The 17,990-nt window shown below is 57.8% G+C and overlaps 1 protein-coding gene across 2 annotated transcripts; it reads right to left on the bottom strand.

The window, feature by feature from the left end:
• LOC102189753 (complement C4) lies at nucleotides 2,997–17,736 on the bottom strand. Of its 2 annotated transcripts, XM_018038898.1 has the most exons (41): nucleotides 17,621–17,736; nucleotides 17,298–17,496; nucleotides 16,907–17,108; nucleotides 16,645–16,715; nucleotides 16,473–16,561; nucleotides 16,187–16,269; nucleotides 15,910–16,006; nucleotides 15,666–15,771; nucleotides 15,424–15,556; nucleotides 14,690–14,805; nucleotides 14,405–14,581; nucleotides 14,096–14,278; nucleotides 13,789–13,974; nucleotides 13,462–13,620; nucleotides 13,077–13,203; nucleotides 12,829–12,903; nucleotides 12,159–12,356; nucleotides 11,953–12,064; nucleotides 11,791–11,861; nucleotides 11,383–11,522; nucleotides 11,063–11,272; nucleotides 10,772–10,823; nucleotides 10,583–10,672; nucleotides 10,228–10,437; nucleotides 9,988–10,063; nucleotides 9,675–9,831; nucleotides 9,321–9,434; nucleotides 9,065–9,236; nucleotides 8,620–8,852; nucleotides 8,378–8,545; nucleotides 7,953–8,012; nucleotides 6,654–6,747; nucleotides 6,390–6,576; nucleotides 6,164–6,254; nucleotides 5,948–6,022; nucleotides 4,473–4,575; nucleotides 4,247–4,336; nucleotides 4,066–4,164; nucleotides 3,823–3,906; nucleotides 3,411–3,543; nucleotides 2,997–3,270 (listed from the first exon to the last, which is right to left on the bottom strand). In XM_018038898.1, exons 1-41 carry the CDS (start codon nucleotides 17,683–17,685, stop codon nucleotides 3,129–3,131), a joined length of 5,229 nt encoding a protein of 1,742 aa, XP_017894387.1. In that variant the 5' UTR covers nucleotides 17,686–17,736; the 3' UTR covers nucleotides 2,997–3,128. The 2 variants fall into 2 exon arrangements, with proteins under 2 accessions (XP_017894387.1, XP_017894388.1); XM_018038899.1 differs by lacking the exon at nucleotides 14,096–14,278 and having other exon boundaries at nucleotides 3,004–3,270.

Genomic DNA, 17,990 nt, shown 5'->3' with positions numbered 1-17,990 from the left:
AGAGAGAAGAATGACAATCCACGCCTAATATGCCTCCCAGATGGCCTTTGAAGCACAAAATGAGACGAGAATGATGTGGTTTTTTTCTTTTAACTTACAACAGGGGAACCACATGTCCTGATTGGCTTGTGTTATCCCGGTTTACGCCTATAGTCCAAGTGTCATCAGTAATGGTGCTTCTTTTTATTCTCAAAACTTGAACAAGAAAAATTAAATGTTTCCCCAGTTTGGAGCTCTTACCCTGTACCTGACGCTCTTTGGTTGCAAGGAAAAGAGACCCACTTGAGCTAGTTTGAGCCAAAAGTAAGAATTGTTCCACGAATACAGGGATATCTCACAGAATCCAAGAGCAGGCAAGTAGAAGGGACCTACTTGGCCTCGCTGAGTCAGGGACTATGAACTAAAGAGCCCTAGAGACACGGCTGCTTCCTCACTCTTCGTTCCTGCTGTCTCACTTGTCTGCTATTCCTGGCTGCACTGCGCCTGTATTGCCACGCCTGGCTTTCTCTAGCTGCGGCGAGCAGAGGGCACTCTCTAGCTGTGATACTCGGGCTTCTCTTGTTGTGAGGCGCAGGCTCTAGGCATGTGGGCTTCAGTAGTTGAGGCTCGTGGGCTCTAGAACTCGGGTCAGTCGTTGGGGCCCATGGGCCTGGCTGGTTCACAGGATGTGTGATCTTCCCAGACCAGGGATCCAACCCGTTGTTTTTCATTGGCAGGTGGATTCTTAACCACTGGACCACCAGGGAAGCCCCTCCCTCCTCTTGGTCTACAGTCCCCTCCTCCCACTCTGCAGTCAGGCTGCTTGTGCTCCCAGGTGCAGGCAGCACAGAACTGCTGTCGGGGTTAGACTCCACAGAATACGGGTCTAGCCCCAGGACAAGAGGGCTTTCATGGCATGATCAAACATGCCCCCCGTCGATTCCAACGTCCTCAGGAAGCAACTTGAGAGCCACAGCTGGGATCAGAGGCCCAGCCCTCTTCAGGGAGCTGTTGCTATGAGGGGTGGGGTCCCAGTGGACTAAGTAGGGCCACCAGTGGCCACTGTTGCAGGTGAGGGGGCAGTTGAAGGACTTGCAGGAGAGGTCATGCTGAAGAGGGCTGGCAGGACTCGGTGGGAGGCTGGGGCACCTAGGAGGTGGGGTGAGGGCTTAGAGCTGACCTGAGTCCACACATCCCCCAATATCCCATCCTTTCTCTGCCAGCTGACCTCAGAGCTTTCATCAGAGCAAGACTCTGCCACCAGAGAGCCTGGGTCGAGATCCCAGCTGTGGTGCCAACTAGCCTAAAGAGTTCACTCCTGGGGGTCCTGATGGGAGAGGCTCAGCTCAGCCTGGACCCAGGCCCAGGACTGGGAGGAAGAAAACTTGGGATTTCTGGTATTGGGCAGCAACAGCTGCCTTCCTCATAGTTGACCTCAGGCCCTAGATCATGTCTTGCCACAACTATAGCTGAATGTTTGATTCTCATACGTGGCTTTATGCCACCACCATGCTGACCAGATTTCAGGGGAGATCTGATGGGCAGTGACCAGTCCATGTGGACAATAGCACTATGAAGCCTCTGAAACACTGAGGAAGGTCAGAACGCTTTTGTAAAAAATTATTAACTTATTTGGATATACATGGTCTTAGTTGCAGCTTTGGGAATCTTAGATCTGCAGTTGCAACATGCGGGATTTTTCTTTTTTCTTTTTTTAGTTGAGGCTTTTATTTGTGGCATGTGGGAATTAGTTCCCTGACCAGGGATCAACCTGGATCCCTTGCATTGGTAGTGCAGAGTCATAGCCACTGGGCCACCAGGGAATTCCCTGGTCAGAACTACTCAAAGTTTCATGGAATGGAGAGTGACCTGGACTGCTGACCTGCCTGTGAACACCACTTCGTAACGGACACCATGTACCTTGCCAACCCCGTCTCTTCCATACCACCTCCAAATCCTAATTCCAAACAAGATAAATGATATGCAATGCCCCCAAAAGTGCTGTCCTGCCCCCAGCCTTGGGGCCTTTTATGTTCTTTCTTCTGCCTCAAATACCCTCATCTACTCCTACTCCCTTTGCTTGACTTTTCAGCCTGCAGAGTCCAACTTACAGGTCACCTCCTCCAGGAAGACTCCCCGGCCTGCTTCTCACATGCACCCAGACTGGTCAGAGGACCCACAGAACCGTGCAGCTCCCTGACCTCACACCATTCACAGAAGATGGGGATCTGAACCAGGGCATGGCCTGGAGTGAGAGGTCCACAATTCCTGTTGAATGACTGAATGGCAGGCTGCTGAGTTAGCTCAGTTTCCCTCAAAAATGACCTCAGCACATTCCTCTAGTGAATTTCTAGGTTAGCCCTGAAGACCCAAGAGGTGCTGCCATTATGGGGGAGAGCTAGGCAGGCAGGTGGGGAGGGTTGACCCCAGGGAACAGCAGTTCCCTCAGAGTATTAAGAAACACCAAAGTCGGCCTTTCGGTCTGTTTGAAATCAGTATCTGGATGAAGACATCATCAGACCTGAGGACTGCACATTTCTGGGAAAGTTATGTAATACTGCTGATAAAGGGATTCAATGTCAAACGGGCTTTCAACACAGCAGGTCTCGGTTAGAAGCAAGACCAGAAGTGCCACGTGCCTGAGCACAGTGGTGGACATGCAGCTGGGGAGCCGCTCACAAAGCAGAAGGGCTGAGGTGCCTGGTGTGCAGCCCCCCGCCTGAGGCCCCAGAGACAGGCTGCCGGGCACAGGGAGTGCCCTGCGGGCAGAGTAAAAGGGAGGTTTTAGTGCGGACACGGGGTCCTCAGAGCACAGGGTCAGCTGCCCACCACAGTCACTATGTGGCACCGGGCTCCCAAGGGGTTGCCTGAGGGAGGAGATTCAGGCAGAGCTGGAATTTCAACACAGAGCTGGACTCTGCAAGGGTCTTAAATGATGCCCACCCTGGCCTGGGCCCCGCAGGACCTGGAGCAGATGGTGGGGACGCTGGTCTCAGTCCTGGAGATACACACGGACACTTTGCTGCCAAAGGCCTTTATTGAGTCCCTGGTTTTGCCTAGGGCTCTGGTCAGGGTACAGGGCACGGCGGGAGTCCAGGCAGTATATTTCCACAGCTCCGGCTCCTCCTGGAGAAGCTGGGAGAGTGCCCTCACACCTGGCAGCCCTGCGTGCCGTAGTCCTGGAGGAAGCTCTTGAGCTGGGCACAGGGTGTCCGATGGCGGGTGCTCTGGCACATGCGCTCAGAGGGCATCTCCTCGATCCAGCTGTTGGAGTCCAGCAAGTACTGGGGGCTGCGGGCAAAGAGGCAGTCAGCAGGGGTCAGCGGAGGGTCAGGGGCAGACCCTGAGGCACCTGGCTTCTGAGGGCACAGGGGACCGTTTCCCTCAAGAAGTGTGGGCAGAGCAGAAGACTGAGGGGTCCGAGAACTCACTCTCCCTTGAGGTCGTAAGTGGCCCCATCCAGACCCATGATCAGATATTCTTTCCCAGGTTCCAGCTGAAGGCGGCAAGAGGCTCGGACCAGGAAGTTTCTGGTCTGATCAGCGGTGGCCCTGGCATCCTTGGCTGAGGGGAGAAGGTCCACAGAGTCATCAGAGGGGAAGAGGAGGGGTGGGACAGCAGTAGGCCGGGGAGCTTTGCGTCGAGTCTCCATTTGACCCTACCGATCCCAGCGGGCAGGTCCTGCATTCCTGTCTGTGGACAAGCCCAGGGCTTCTAAGAGGCTGAGGGGCTTTGAGCTCAGACTGGCTGCAGTTTCACTCTTCCAGGCACCAAGGCCCGAAAGCCAGACCTCAGCTCCCCAGTACGGACCCCAGCCCTGCCCACTTATTATCCCGCTCTTACTGAAATGCAGGACTTGGGTGATACGGGTCTCAAAGAGGCGGAATGCGGCCTTGCTGTCTTCTCGGAGAACCTTAACCTGAAAGCCTGTAGGGGGTTGAGGAGAAATTAGTTAGTTATCCCGAGGCTAAGAGGACGGGAGGTCAGTGCAGAGTGACAAGGCTGCCCATGGGCCTGAGAGGAGCAGGCCAAACCTAAGCGACCTTGAGGGTGGGTCAGGGCCAGGGCCCGGGCGGGAAGACTGACCGTAGTCCACTCGGGGAGAGTAACAGGCGAATTTCATCCGGTAACCCTCCATGTCCTGCTGCCCACGCTCCAGGGCCCGGCGCTGTCGAGGGCACTTCCCTGAAGTCAGGGGCCCAGGTGAGATCGTGTAGGCCCCAGCCACGCCGCCTTCCCACCCCTGATCCCCGGCCCAGTGTCTCACCCTCAGCACACTGGCAGACATCCGCAGAGCACAACGTGGACAAGAGTTTGCTCTTACGTGGTGCCCCATAAAACACAGCACATTTGCGCTCTGGAGAAAAGCAGAGAGGGGCGTCCTTTAGGGCACTTGCCTCTCCCTGCCTCCCCGGTCCCATGGACCCACAGGACTCCCTTGCCACCCTCGCTGCCACCTAACCCCACGCTCCCGAGAGTCCCCGACGTCTCACCAGGATTGTAGTAGTCATACAGGACGGCACTGGCCGGCTGTACCAGCCCCACGGGCACCTCCTGCACAGCTCCAAAGCCCACACACTCCCGGGAGGTGGGGACCTGCCATGGGGGCCGATGGGTGGAGGGAAGTCAGGGACCCACCTCTGGGCCCTGAGCTTTCATAGACTGCTATGATGGATTTGCTTGGCCTGTTTGGTTCCGGTCGATCTTATCTTCAGTGTCCTTCACCATTTGTTACCTTCCAGCCTTGGGATTTCTAAAAACTGCTCCCCAAGGTCTCTGCTGACTTCACTGCCCACATGGTGACCTCACCCATCCCCGGGTCCCTGAGCGGCTTCACAGAGTCTCCCTTCATGGACACATTCTTCACAAAACTCTCCCTACCCTCAGGGCTAGCTTCCAGACCACCCCTGATTCTGACCTGGTCATTTCTGACCTTCCTGCTGGTCCTTTGCAGAGGCACAGGCCCCAGCGCAGGCCCTTCCCCTTCTCTGTGCTCTCCTGGGGCGGTCTCACCGCTCCCCAAACTCTGCAGGTTTGTGGCTCCTGAGTCAAATGTTCAGCCTGATTCTTGTATTGGGATTTTTACAGAATGTATTAAACAGTCCCATTTCCCACTGCCTGCCCTCCAAACCCACTGACACTCTCCATAGCCTCACTGATACAACTAAGGCCTCACTTACCTCCTAGGTACCAGCAAAGCTGCCCTCTGCCGCCCTCTGTGACCCGCCACTCATGTAGTCCCTGATCCCTCTCCTCATGGCCACACCGCTCCAGTCCAGCCTGGTATCGCACACGAGTTTCCTTCCTAAGCTGCATGGTGAGCTCCCTGACTTGCCATCTTCCTCATTTTCTTCAACCAGACTCCTCTGCCTGGCTTCTCTAGCCAACAGGGTCTGTCCCCTCTGCACACACTGGGCAGGGGGGGCCTCCCCGACCCACAAACACATGGCGAATGGTATCACAGTATTAACACGACTTTTTCACATTTCTCTCCAAAGGTTACATTATCAAGAAATTTTTGGAGGGCCATCAGAGAGTTGATAACTGTGTGTTAGTCAAATATGGCCACGGGAAAAAAAAAACAACTCATGTAGGTAGACCATCATTTTAAAAAAAAAAAAAAAACTTGAATATCATAAACAGAAAAAAACAGGATGTTCAATAACAAAAAAGCAGTCCCTCACGACGAATAAATTCAAATTTAAGAAAGGCGCTCTCTCAAGCCCTCCCTGGCTGACTGGCACTGGACCCAAAGCCCCAGAATGGGCTCAGCCCCACCTCCCTGCAGGCATCGGGGAACCTCTCTGGCCAAGGCTCTGACCCTCTCCTGTCCTGTCTCCCTGCTCACACCACAAGTTCTCTCCCAGAGCAGTAGCTGCTGATATACCTGCCTCCTGGGAATCCTCCTAACTTGAGCTCAGGAAACCCAGTGCCAGCTGTGCGCCCCTCTGTCACCCTCCTTGCTCACCGAGTCGAAGTACAGCAGGACATGGGGACCCTCGGTCTCAAAGTGGCTCACGTATCGGTCGGAGAGGGAGGTCAGCTGTGGGGAACACGAGCCGGGAGTCACAAGGAGAAAGCCCCTGGCCGCGTGCATGTGACAGGGCTCAGCAGCTGGGGCTGCTGCGGGGATGGGGCAGGGCTCCCGGGGGCACAAACGGCCCCTCTGGGTGGCTGGTCACACCTTCTCCAGGTCAGCCCGCAGGGCATGGAATCCACTCAGGAGGGTGATGTCCGCAATGGCCATGCCCAACAGCCCCACCTTGCCAGTCCGCCTGTGGAGACACGTGCCTGTTGTCTGGGTCGCCCCTGCCTGGGGCCAGGCTGTAGACACCCAGCCCCAACCTCGGCGCTGCCTCCCTCTCCCAGCCCAGCAGCACCCACAGGCCCAGGGCCACCCCAGGGCTCACCAGATGCACACGGTGTACTGCACCCTGGGTTCCCGTTCCTCAGCTGCCTTGGGGGCCTCCCTCCTCCGGCGGTTCCTCCGACCGTCAAATAGCTGCAGGGGTGTCACGGGCCGGGAGTGGGCCTCGGGGTCATCCCCGGCTGGAGAGTCCTCATACTCGTATTCCTCGTAGTCCTCCTCAGCCTCCACTGCGAGGGGACAGCGCTGTGGCTCAGCCCTGGCACCACCCGCTCAGAGACCCACAGCCTGTGACCCCAACACTCACTCGTGTACTCGACGTGGCCCATGACCGTCACTTCAATCTGAAGATCCTGGCAGGTCGTGTTCGTCATGTCCATGACATTGTAGCTGCGAAGGACCTGGCTCATCAGGGGGTGGGAAGGAGACATGGGGACACTTAGGGCCGCAGACCTCTCTGCAGAGCCACATGGAAGGGCTCTGGATCCCTTAGCTCCTGGGTAAGAGCTTTCAGGCCTTCTGCCTTTTCCCATCATGCCCCTGGACCTGTCCAGAAATACAAATGGACCCAGCTGTTGGATGAGAGAGAGAGGGGAGCAGGGTCCTGGCATGGGGGCAAGCATTGTACAGAAGCACCAAAAAGGCTTTAATGGAAAGTTCAGGAAAGGCTGCTGGCCCACGCTTGAAGGAGGAAAGTGAGTTTGTCATGTGGGACAAGAGGATCCTGAAGGTCATTCAAAGCTAGGAGATGTGTGTACGTGGGAGGATCTGTCCAGCTGAGGAGGAGGGCGGGGCTGAGGCGAAAAACAGAGAGGAAGTTGCTGGGGAGGTGGGCAGTGCTAGCGAGAAAGATGAGGCGGAGTTACTGGGGAGGTGGGCTGGGCTGGAGTGAAAGCAGAAGCGAAGTTACTGGGGACGTGGGCATGACTGGAGAAAAAGCAGAGGAGGGAGGTCCGTGGGAATCCGGGGAAAGCACATGAGGAGTTACTGGGGAGGTGGGCTGGGCTGGAGTGAAAGCAAAAGCGAAGTTACTGGGGACGTGGGCATGACTGGAGAAAAAGCAGAGGAGGGAGGTCGGTGGGAATCCGGGGAAAGCACAGGAGGAGTTACTGGGGAGGTGGGCTGGGCTGGACTGAAAACAGAGGCGGAGTTACTGGGGAGGTGGGGTGCTGGGATGAAGACAGAGAAGTCTCCTGAGACATAAGGCAAGGCTTAGCATGGAGGGGGGCGGGGTGTGGCGCCCGCAAAGATGGCCCCCGGAGTGGCAGCTGTGCTCCTGCAGGGATGGACTCTGGCAGCCAGACAAGAGACACAGGAGGAAGAGAAGGTTTGGGAGACAACCACGTCAGAGATGCTCAGAGCTCAGGGGAGACACTTGGCTTGAGGCACCAAGTGTTTGAGCATCAGCACTGAGGGCTGAAGGGGACAGGTGCCCAGAAAGAGTGGAGAGCAGAGTGAGGGGCACCTGCCCAGGACAGAGCACAGGGAACCGCAACCCAGGGGTCTCTTCCTCCTTCCCAGACCATGAGCTCTGCCTGCACGTCTCCCACTCAACACCCCGGCTTCACCCTGATGGCCCCGCACGCCCAGTGCCACCAGCTCTCACCTTCAAGGTTCCTTTGCTGTTTCCTCTCACCTCCACGTTAATCTTGCTTCCCAGGGAAAACTTTCACAAGCAGAAAAGGGAAAGAGATGTCAGAAGGGAACACTGTTGTTTCAACTTACCTCCTCCACCAAAATAACTCCACCTCCTCTCCCCACCTCACTTTTCAACACTTCCTACCTTCAACCACATTCTCTCTCCACCATCTCCTAAACCCTCTGTGACTCTGCATGTATCATTTTCAGATCAGATAAATGAAGCTCAGAGGTTGGGTGACTTGCTACAGGTCACAGAGCCAGTAAGTCTTCCCACAGTTATCAGAAAGAGGGGCCACGAGGATTCAGCAGGGGTGGGGAACAGGGGATGGCTTCTGGCCTGGCCGACGGAGGCCCAGGAGTCCCAGTCACCCAGGTGAGGGCATGGTTCACCTGCAGCTCCTCCTCCAGCCTGTGGACTTGGTGGTTGGTCAGCTGCAACACGTGGGACTTGAGTCCACTGCGGCCCAAGGAGCTGAGGGTCACGTTGAATCCCGTCTCCTCGGTGGTGTGGGACGCGATCCAGTATGCAGACAGGGCATCCAGAGCCATAACAGTGTCCTGGGGAAGATGAGCCGAGACTCAGGGACTCGGTCTCAGGACCAGCCACCCTGGAACCCCAGGACAGCCCCTACCTGGGTGCTGCGGAATCCCCCTTGGAAGCTGCCCTGGCCGGTCAGCCAGGATGCAGCCTGGTCAGCCAACTCAGCCTTGCCCTCCCATAGCAGCAGGTGTAGCAGACCGTAGGCCGTGGTTTCAATCGACATGGCCGGGGCCTGGGGAATGGGGTCTGCTGGGCTGCGAGGAGCCAGAGTGGGTGACAGGACGTTGCTTGGAGAAGTGGTGACTGAGCCCCAGTACAGCTTATCTGGAGTGAAAGGAGACCCACAGGTGAACAGGGGAGAATCTTAGATGTCTGACCCTTTGACACCCCCCCTTTAGTCTCTCCTGATTTCCCAGTCACCCCTGCTTATGCTCTGATTCCCTCCAAGGGGCTCCATTCATTCTGTTTCTCCCTTTGGACACGCTCAGGGGTCTCAAGCTCTCCCAAGCCTCAGGATCAAGGCAGGACCCCCTCACCACCGATGTTCTTGGCCATGGCCATGAGGTTGTTGTGGCCAACGTTCCGCAGGTCCTCAGGGGCCTTGGTCAGCGACAGGGCGTAGGCTGTGATGGCGGAGGCGTGGGCGCCAAGGAGCCCAGAGGTTGCTTTCGCCCCCAAGAAGGTGTTTGCTCTTGAGATGGAATTTTCCTGGAAGAAATTGGAGGGAAGGTCTGTGGACTGGGCTTCTGAGAGGAAAGGGATAAGCGAAGGGCAGACACATAGCTGCCTTACCACTCTCCTCAACTGCTCTGAATTCTTGTCTAGGAAGACTGCCAGCCCATGGTGGAGGGCGATGACCACGAAGGCCGTGAGCGCCACAGTCTCATCGCTTCCTACTAAGCCTCCCTGGTTGAAGTGGGCAGAAAACACTAGCATGCATTGGAGAAGGAAATGGCAACCCACTCCAGTGTTCTTGCCTGGAGAACCCCAGGGACAGCGGAGCCTGGTGGGCTGCCGTCTATGGGGTCGCACAGAGTTGGACACGACTGTAACGACTTAGCAGCAGCAGCAGCAGCAACCACGAGTGGCGAGGGGCAGGGTGACTCTCCCCTCCTGTGCCACTGGCCCAGCCTCCCAGCTCCATACCTGCATATCCCTGTGGATAACAGGACAGGGGTCGTGGAATGAGCCATCATCCCTTTGCTGGGAAAGCAGCCACATGGCTGTCTCCTGCAGCTTTTTAGTAGAGCCGCCCACCTGATCCTGGGCCAAACTCAGTATCTTCAGCACAAAGGCCGTGAGCCTAGAGGAGAGAAAGGCATAGCTTGGGATAGCCTCTAGACACTACAGTGCACATGGGACCAATACTGCGGGTCCTATTTGCTCTCCCATAAGAGCTGGCTCTGCTGTCACCAACCGTGGCCCCTCCCACACACCCAGGACACTCCTCCAAACTCACCAGGTGCTACTGTCCCGATGTAACCAAGCCCCATAGGAACCATCTCTTTTTCGAAATTCCTGGATCCGCGTGTAGCCTTGGAAAGGAAATGCAGCTGAGGTCACACCATACAGGTGGAAAAGGGAACCCCTTTTCCACTGGGGACTGCATCTCTCTTCCCTGCTCTGACCACCCAGGCTGCCCAGCTTCCATTAACTGCCCTCTCCTGGCCCCACTCCTGCTCGCCGCTGCACTCAGAACCTTTCTGGATGAGATCCACGGCACGGTCCTTGGTCTCAGGGGGCAGCAGGCTCCACTGCTCGGTCTTGTCCAGGTAGCGGGAAGCAGCCAGTGTTGGAGCCAAGAGGGTCATGGTTTGTTCCCCGCAGCCTTGGGGAAGCCTCAGGAGGGAGGCCAGGCCTCCTGGGGACAAGGCCCCCTCAGAGCCCAATGCTTCCAGTGGATCCGAGGCTATGGGGAGGACAGGATGGAGGGTCAGAGAGCAGGTCTGGAGGGCAGGGTAACAGGGTCAGGGAATCTCAAGATCAAACAGAAGTGCCCAGGCTTCCATGAATCCAAGGGAGGCCCCAGGGAAGGGACTGGAGGACACGCCCACCTGTGACTCTGACGAAACTCTTGAAATCTCCTTCAGGGACAATATTGGGATCAGAGTTGCCAGGAATTTCCAAGGTCCGGCCTCGGGGGTCTGGAAAGATGAGGGGAGTCAGCGGTCTGTCCTGCTGTCCACGCTGTCTGCCCCCTCCCACCCCCAGGACCCTGCTGTCCGTGAGTGGAGGTCACTCACCCAGGGGGTTGAGTTCATAGACTATCTCCTCGCTGTGAAGGGCCCCTTCTCTCTGTGGAGGGGAAACGAAGCTGTGAGAGATCACACAGGCCACAGCCCGCCCCTCCAGTGCACACTCCTCAGGACTTGCAGTTGGAACTTCAGGGACACGGAGGGACCAGGACTGTGGAAAGTGCAAATGGACCAAAGCATTGGGTGTTGGGGGTGGCCTCAGCACTCTTGCAGGGAGAGGGCCACAGCAGGGGGTGAACCTGGGAGATACGGACCTAGATTCAGGAGTGTTCCACTCACCTCGACTTGTAGAATCTTAGATATTGCGTCCCCCACAGGGAAATCTAAGGATCCTCGAGCCACCACCTTGAGGGACACGGCAGCAGCTGCGATGGGCACCACAGAGAAGCCAATGGGCCGGGCAGAGCCCGCGGGCACCTGCACCTGCTGGGCGAGCCCTCCACCGCCGGCCAGGCACAGCCCCTCCACTGGGGACACGCGGACACTCACCTGGGGGCAGGAAGACGGTGAGGGCCAGAGTCCCAGCCCAGTTAGGCTCCCCACCCCTCACCTGCCCAGTCCCCCACCACCACTGTGCGCTCAGCCCCCAAGGGCCTCACGGTCAGATCTCTATCCAGGTAGTTGTAGAGGACAGGCCGCAGCTCGAGCTGCTCAAAGCGGCGGACAGAGACCGGCAGGCGGAGGTGCATGTGAAATTCACGGAACACTCGGAGTCGGGCCGGGGTGGCCACACACAAGCCTGACATAGAGTGGGCACATATGAGAGGCCTGGGGGCATCACAATCAAGGGTCCCCAGGAGTGAGGGGCAGGGCCTGCCCCTAGTCCCCTACATCCCACCCATCCTCTGCCTGCGGCTGCTCAATGGCTTCAGACCCCACGCTCGGCATGCAGACATCTCCAGCTCTCTGCCCCTCATTCCTGTACCAAGAGCTAAGGACCAAGTAGGGAGCCTCGGTCCAGGGAGCCTGGAAGAGGGAGCCCCAGGGCCCCAGCAGGGTGACCCCACCTGTGCTTTTGGACAGGCTCACACCGTGGATCTCCCACGTGGTCAGAGAGTCCGGGAGCAGCAGTTGTAATCTGCGGTGGGAAAGGTGAGAAGCTGGGTCACACGCTGGGCAGGCCCCAGACACAGCCCAGAGACAAGGCCAGGCCCCGCACGCGCCCTCACTGGGAGAAGCGGTCCACTTCTTCCACTTTCCAAAGCCAGTTCTCGGGGAAGAAGCTGCGCACGGGGATGTCATCCTCTTCAATCAGGTCCTCCTCCTGCAGGAGCTCCAAGGCTGTGTGGGGGACACCGTGGAGGGCGGTGAGGAGGGGGCCGTCCTGACCCTCCAGGGGCCCCGGCCAGTGCCCCGGCCACATCCAGCCCCTCACCTCGGGCCAGGCCCACCTGGCCCCTGGTCCGGGCCTTCTTGCGCAGGTTTTCAGCAAACTGGCAGCAGGACAGGAAGGGCTCTCGGCAGGCCGGCTGCTGCACCCGGGCTGCCCGCTGCTCACAGGTGCGCACCATGGGCAGCCGCGTCAGCCCGTCCTGGCAGCAGCGCTTGGCTACGGGGGAAGTGTACTGGCCCACTGCAGGACCAGGTGAGGCTGAGCGAGGGGCACGCCTCATCCCCGGCCCGACCTCTAGACGTGCCAGCACTCACCCCGAGAGACCAGCAACTTGAGGGTGGTCACAGCAGAGCACCTCCCCAGCCTCCCTTTCACCCCAGAACTACAGTGTCTGCATTTCTAGCCCAGACACCATGCACTGGCTCAGTCGGGACCAGAGGAGCCAACAGGCAGACCTGCATCCCGAGCCTTGGGCCCAAGTGGAGAACTGCATATGTCTTAGTCGCTCAAGGCATGTTGGAATCTGAGGACCCGGAGGCTCCTCTGTCTGAATTCTCCAGGCAAGAATACTGGAGGCAGTAGAGACATTGCCTTCTTCTGGCGATCTTTCCAACCCAGGGATCGAACCTAGGTCTCTTCATTGCAGGCAGATTCTTTACCATCTGAGCCAGGAGGGAAGCCCTAGAGAATTTCATGGGCACCCTCAACTCACGCTTCTCATGAATCGCCTTTTGGAAGTTCACGTTTCTCTTTTTCCGAGACTTTGACTCCTTGGGACAGCTCAGACCTGGTAGAGAGCAGGAATGCAGTCAGCCAGAGGGCACAGGGCCTCCCCCACCCCTCTGAGTCTCCCCCTCCCAGCCCAGCCCTTCCCACCCCTCCTCTTCCTGTCTTTCCCCCTCAGGCCCCTCCTTCCTCCTATCCTCCCACCACCCACTCCCCTTCCTCCTCTGTCCTCACTCTTTCTGATTTCAGTCCGATGGTCTCCATCAGAAAAGGCCAGACCAGCTGCCTTGAACACTTGAGGGGCAGTGTCTCCACCGCCGGGACCACAGCCAAGGTCATAGCTGTTCATAGCTTCGAAGACCTGGCGAGAAAAGGCAGAGATGCTGCAGAGACAAGAGTGGCTGTGGCCGCGATCGCATACTCAGCTGCAGGTGAGAGGGCAGGGTCCAGACAAGTACCAGAGAGACACAGAGAGCGGAAACAGAGCCACCGGGGCCAAGGCTCGAGGGAGGAATGGGAGCAGTCCAGCTGAGTGAGTTCTCATGGCTGGCTGCGGCTTGGGGTAGGAGGAGGATGAGCCTTGGAGGGAAGGGAAGATCAGAGAGAGGACTTGACCAACCTTGACCATGTCGAGGGGTTTGTGGGACTTGCCACCCACAGCATACAGAGCCGTGTCCACAGCTCCCAGGGCCACCAGGGCTCGAGACCCTGTTTGCAGGTTGAGTTTCACAGTGTCCCCAGGACGATACACCTTGGAACTGTCCACGTTCAGCTCCAGCTGGCAGAGATGGTGGGGGGCGGGGGGCAGTCAGGGTGGGGAGAACTCCTTCAGTCTTGAGCATCCTCAGTGCACCCCAAACTAAATCACCCCGTTTGCAGTCATTCAGTCTTCTCTCTTAATCCTCCCAGCATGTACACACACCCCATCTCTTCCGATGCCAGTTACCTTCCCCTCACAGCCTCCAGCCTGGACGTCCACTCTCAGGGAGTTGGCCACCGGGACGCCCCCGTGATAGTAGAAGGCCACGAGGTGGAAGGAGGGCACCAGGCGATGGTCCACAAACACGGAGATGGAGGTCAGGTGGGTCTTGGGCTCTCGATGCACAGACACGATCTGGCCCCGGGACAGGATCTGGAGGGGAGCAGGGTGCTCCTCACTGGCCATCCTCAGCCCTGAGGCCGCCACCCACCCTGAGGGTCCTTCCTCTTGAGACCCTCTCAGGCCGTCCTCCCCTGTGGCCCATCATGCGCACCATGTAATAGAAGTAGGAGAAGCTCCCACTGATGCCGACGGCTTGCAGGTTTAGGTTAAGGGTCTCTCCGACTTTAAGAGGTCGAGGATTCTGCCACTCAATGGACAGAAACCCAGAGCTTCTGGACAGGGGCGCTTTCACAGTGAGACTGCCTATGGCAGGGTGGGGGGAGCCTGCAGACACCTGGAGAGAGGGCAGGGGTCACAGGGTCAATGGAAAGGGCACAGGCACCCAGCTTCCCCGCCTCTACCCGCCAGCCTGGGAACCTTCTCTCCTAGCCCACCCACCCCCGTGAGGGTGGGGTGCTACCGAGAGCTGCACTTCTGAGATGGTCCGAGGAACACCAAGGGAGACGATGACTTGGCCGCTCCCATCTGTGTTCCGTTCAAAGTCCTGGTTTTTAGAAGTCGATCCAGAAAACAACTTGGCAGACACTTTGACGGGAATGCCAGAGGCTGGGGAGCCTGACATGTCACGGACCAGGGCCTAGGTAGATGAGGAGGGGCCGAGGGAAGAGTGCAGTCAGTGAGCCGCGGCGCCCTCCTGCCCACCACCCCCGGCACCACTGCTCATCCTCCCCCTTCCCGAAGAAACCTGCAGCAGGAAGGGGACCCCAGGGATAAGCTGCTGCTTGGTTTTGCTCAGATCCAGGGAGAAGGGAGATGACACAAAACGCCAGGACGTGAGCTCTGCCTCCTCCATCTCTCCTCCTGCAAGAGACAGAGTGTAGAGAGGTGGACACAGAGACCTGGGAAGAGAGGAAGAGGAGGGCTGGGGCGGGGAAGGCGTGCTCTAGTGTTTCCCTCCACCAAGGCTGTACTCTCCAGGGCACAAACTGCCTTCTGTTCATCTCTGTGTTTCCTGAGGTCACCACAGGACATAGCACACAGATGGTGTATAACACAGCTCTGCTGATAGATGTATGGATGATGGATAGACGGATGGATAGGTGGATGGATTCATCAATGGATGAAAGGAGGGGATGGGTGGTTGGAAGGCTGGCTTGCCGGATGGATGGATCCATGGAGGGATGGTGGGATGTGTGATGGATGGAAGGAGAGATGGAAGGATGGGTGGATAGATAGATGGGTGGGTGATTAGATGGATGGTTGGGTGGATGGATGCAGGGATAGGTGGGTGGATGGGTAAAAAATAATACACTGAGAGGGTAGAAGGACCCCTTCCCCAGAAATGGAGCTGTAGAGATACAGCTTTCCTGACTTTGTGTCCCAGCTGAGATGGAGCAGGCTGTTGGTTCTAGAGAACAGAGGGTCAGCTCGGAGGTCAGCGGTGAGGGTCCAGGGTTATAATCAGGGGAAGCCACTCACCTGGAGACTCAATAACGGCTGCTGCAACATACAGGCGCAGCCCTGGGAGGTCATTAATGCTAATATTAAGCTTCTCCAGCATGCCCTGAAACTCGGCCTTTTGCAGGGAAATTTGGCACTGGCCATCCACCAGCTGGGGCAAAGAAGACAGGACAGAAAATGAGACTCGAGTCTCCCACCTCACCTCCTCACGCCACCTCACTCTCCTCACCCACCTCACGCACCTCAACCCTCCTTCCTACCTTGGTCTGACTCTCCAGGCCCCGCAGGAAAGTCTTTTCACCGTCCTCACCCAGAAGCCCAAAGCGCACGTATGCCACCCCCTGCACTGGCTTCCTGTAGATGTACCTGCCACCGAGGAGAGATTCGGAAGAGGGGCTGAGGGCCGGGGCGAGGGCGGGGAGTGGGGTTCCCCAGCACATTCACGCTGCACGGGGTGTCCTGGGGTCAGGCCCAGCATGAGGACCATGTGCGAGGGGGAGATACCTGGCCTGGATGATCACTTGGATGTCACTAAGAAAGCCAGGCGTTGTCAGGATGTAGGGGTTTTCAGGAATGATCTTCACCTCAAAGTTGGGAAGAACTGACCCAGGGCAAAGGGAGGGAAGATCAGACTCTCATGAAAGGACCCTTAAAATATTACCCTCCCCTCGGGGCTGTGGCAGCCGCATCTCCCTTCCCTGGCCCTGCACCCCCCACCTCTGCTCCACCCTGTCCTCCTTGCAGAAAAGGGGCGCTTGTCCCTCCCATCTCCAGCTCTCACCATATTTCTTCACCTCAAACTGGGTACTGCTATTGGAATCCAGGCTGTCTGAGAATCGGGCTGAGATTTTCCATGTTCCTGGCCTGAGGATGGACAAGGAGAGACTCAGCCCACTCGTGCAAGAGGCCCACTGACAGCCAGTGGCCCAGCTCCCTAGGAAGAGACTATGGGGTGATCCAGGGGCTGAGGGAGCTCAGGACTGGACCATGTGCTGTAGTTAGCCAGCTGGGGGAAGTGGGAGTTAGAGAAGTGTCGGTGGGGTCAGTCCCTGGGAGGAAATGCTCACTCTGAGATGTCTGGGATCAAAAAGTTGTCCTGGAAGATAGAGGAGGGAGTAAACACTTCCCTTTTCTGCACGCGGAAGCCTTGAGAGTTCTGCAATGGGAGTGAAGTGGTCACAGCCACAGGCCAGCTCAGCAGCCCTGGCCCATTAGGAAGGTCAGAGGTCGGGGGCTCACCTCCACCGTGACCGTGAGGATGTCACTGGCCGGGCGCATCTTTTGATCCAGAGCAAAGACTCGGTAGCGAACTGGAAATGGAGGATGAGGAGGTGAGCAGGAGCCATGGGCGGGGTGGGCCCTGGACCCCTGACCCCCTCCCAGAAAGCAAAGGGAAGGAGAGCAAATGTTTGCAAAGCAGCCTTCCTGTGGGGGCTTCAGGTTGTCTCATTCAAGTGGCTGGGAAGGCATGAAAGGTGGAGGCCCTGGCGCCGAGACTCACCCCGCTGGCCAGGGTTATAAACGGGCTGGTCTGTCTGCAGAAAGAGGTGCCCCCGGCGAGAGGAGAACAGCAGGTTGACACCCTGCATGTCTGTCTGTTTGGACAGAGAGTCCCTGAGCCACGGCGACTGCACCATGAGCTGCACCTCGGGGGCTCCGCGGAGGAGATGGAGGCGACAGAGGCTGGCCTGCTCCTGGGGAATCTGTGAAGAGAGCGAGAGGGAGTGGGTGAGAGACGGAGCAGAAGGGAAGAGGCAGCCTGAGACACAGAGGACCACAGGCGTGGGAGGGGAGGAAGGGAGCAGGGGCATGAGAAGACAAAGCTGTTTCCAAGAAGACAGAGGACAGAAGGGGAGGCGCAGGGCGGCACCGGGAGGGAGTGGGGCCTTTACCGGGAGGTTGAGGAGTATGAAGTCTCTGCCTGAGCTGAGGCTGAAATCCACCTTCGGGGAGCAGAGCTCATTAACGTGGGATGGGTTCCTCAGGAACACGGATCCTCTCACCACCTGTCCTGAAGGAGCATCCTGGAGTTTCACGGCCACAGACAGGGGGACCCCTATGCGAACCACAGAAGGAGCAAACAGGAGCAACCTGGGAAGAACAGGTGCGAGTCAACAGCCAGCCTCCAGCCCTCCCCCGAATCAGGACCCTCGGAGCCCATCTCCCCTCGCCAGCCCTGGCCCTGTCCAAGCTCTCCGCATCCTGCCTCCAGGACCTGGGCTTCTGCAGAGATAAGGCGAAGAAGCCAGATGCCCAGATCAGCCCCCAGAGGAGCCTCATGGCTGGAGGACCTGAGGGGTTCAGACCCGCCTGCTCCTTTCTGGTTAACCCAGGGCTTGGAGCAGATTTTTGACTGTGGACCTTGCTCCTCCCCTCTCCCAGATAAGCTGGGAAACCATGTGACAACCAAGAACTGCAACTGGCCCCAGGCCCAGAACTGGGAGGGGGCACCCCGGACACCTGGGTCTCTTGAGGGAATCATGGCCTGGAGAGAGACTGAGTCCTTCCCTGTTAACCCTCTCATCCCAGTGCCCCGCGCACCGGCGCTCCTGGGTGGGACTGGGTGCCTGTGCATATAGCAGGCA

This window comes from Capra hircus, chromosome 23, assembly GCF_001704415.2.
Source record: "Capra hircus breed San Clemente chromosome 23, ASM170441v1, whole genome shotgun sequence".
Taxonomy (NCBI): Eukaryota; Metazoa; Chordata; class Mammalia; order Artiodactyla; family Bovidae; genus Capra; species Capra hircus.
The sequence above is the reverse complement of the archived record's forward strand: the minus strand, read 5'-3'. Positions and strand labels throughout refer to the sequence as shown.

Coding starts and splice junctions, on each gene's coding strand:
- LOC102189753 (XM_018038898.1), bottom strand. CDS start 17,685: ATGAGGCTCCTCTGGGGGCTGATCTGGGCATCTGGCTTCTTCGCCTTA. Junction 15,772..15,909: donor CAAGTGATCATCCAGGCCAG/GTATCTCCCCCT, acceptor CCTCGGTGGCAG/GTACATCTACAGGAAGCCAG. Junction 11,523..11,790: donor GAGCCTGTCCAAAAGCACAG/GTGGGGTCACCC, acceptor ACTCTATGTCAG/GCTTGTGTGTGGCCACCCCG.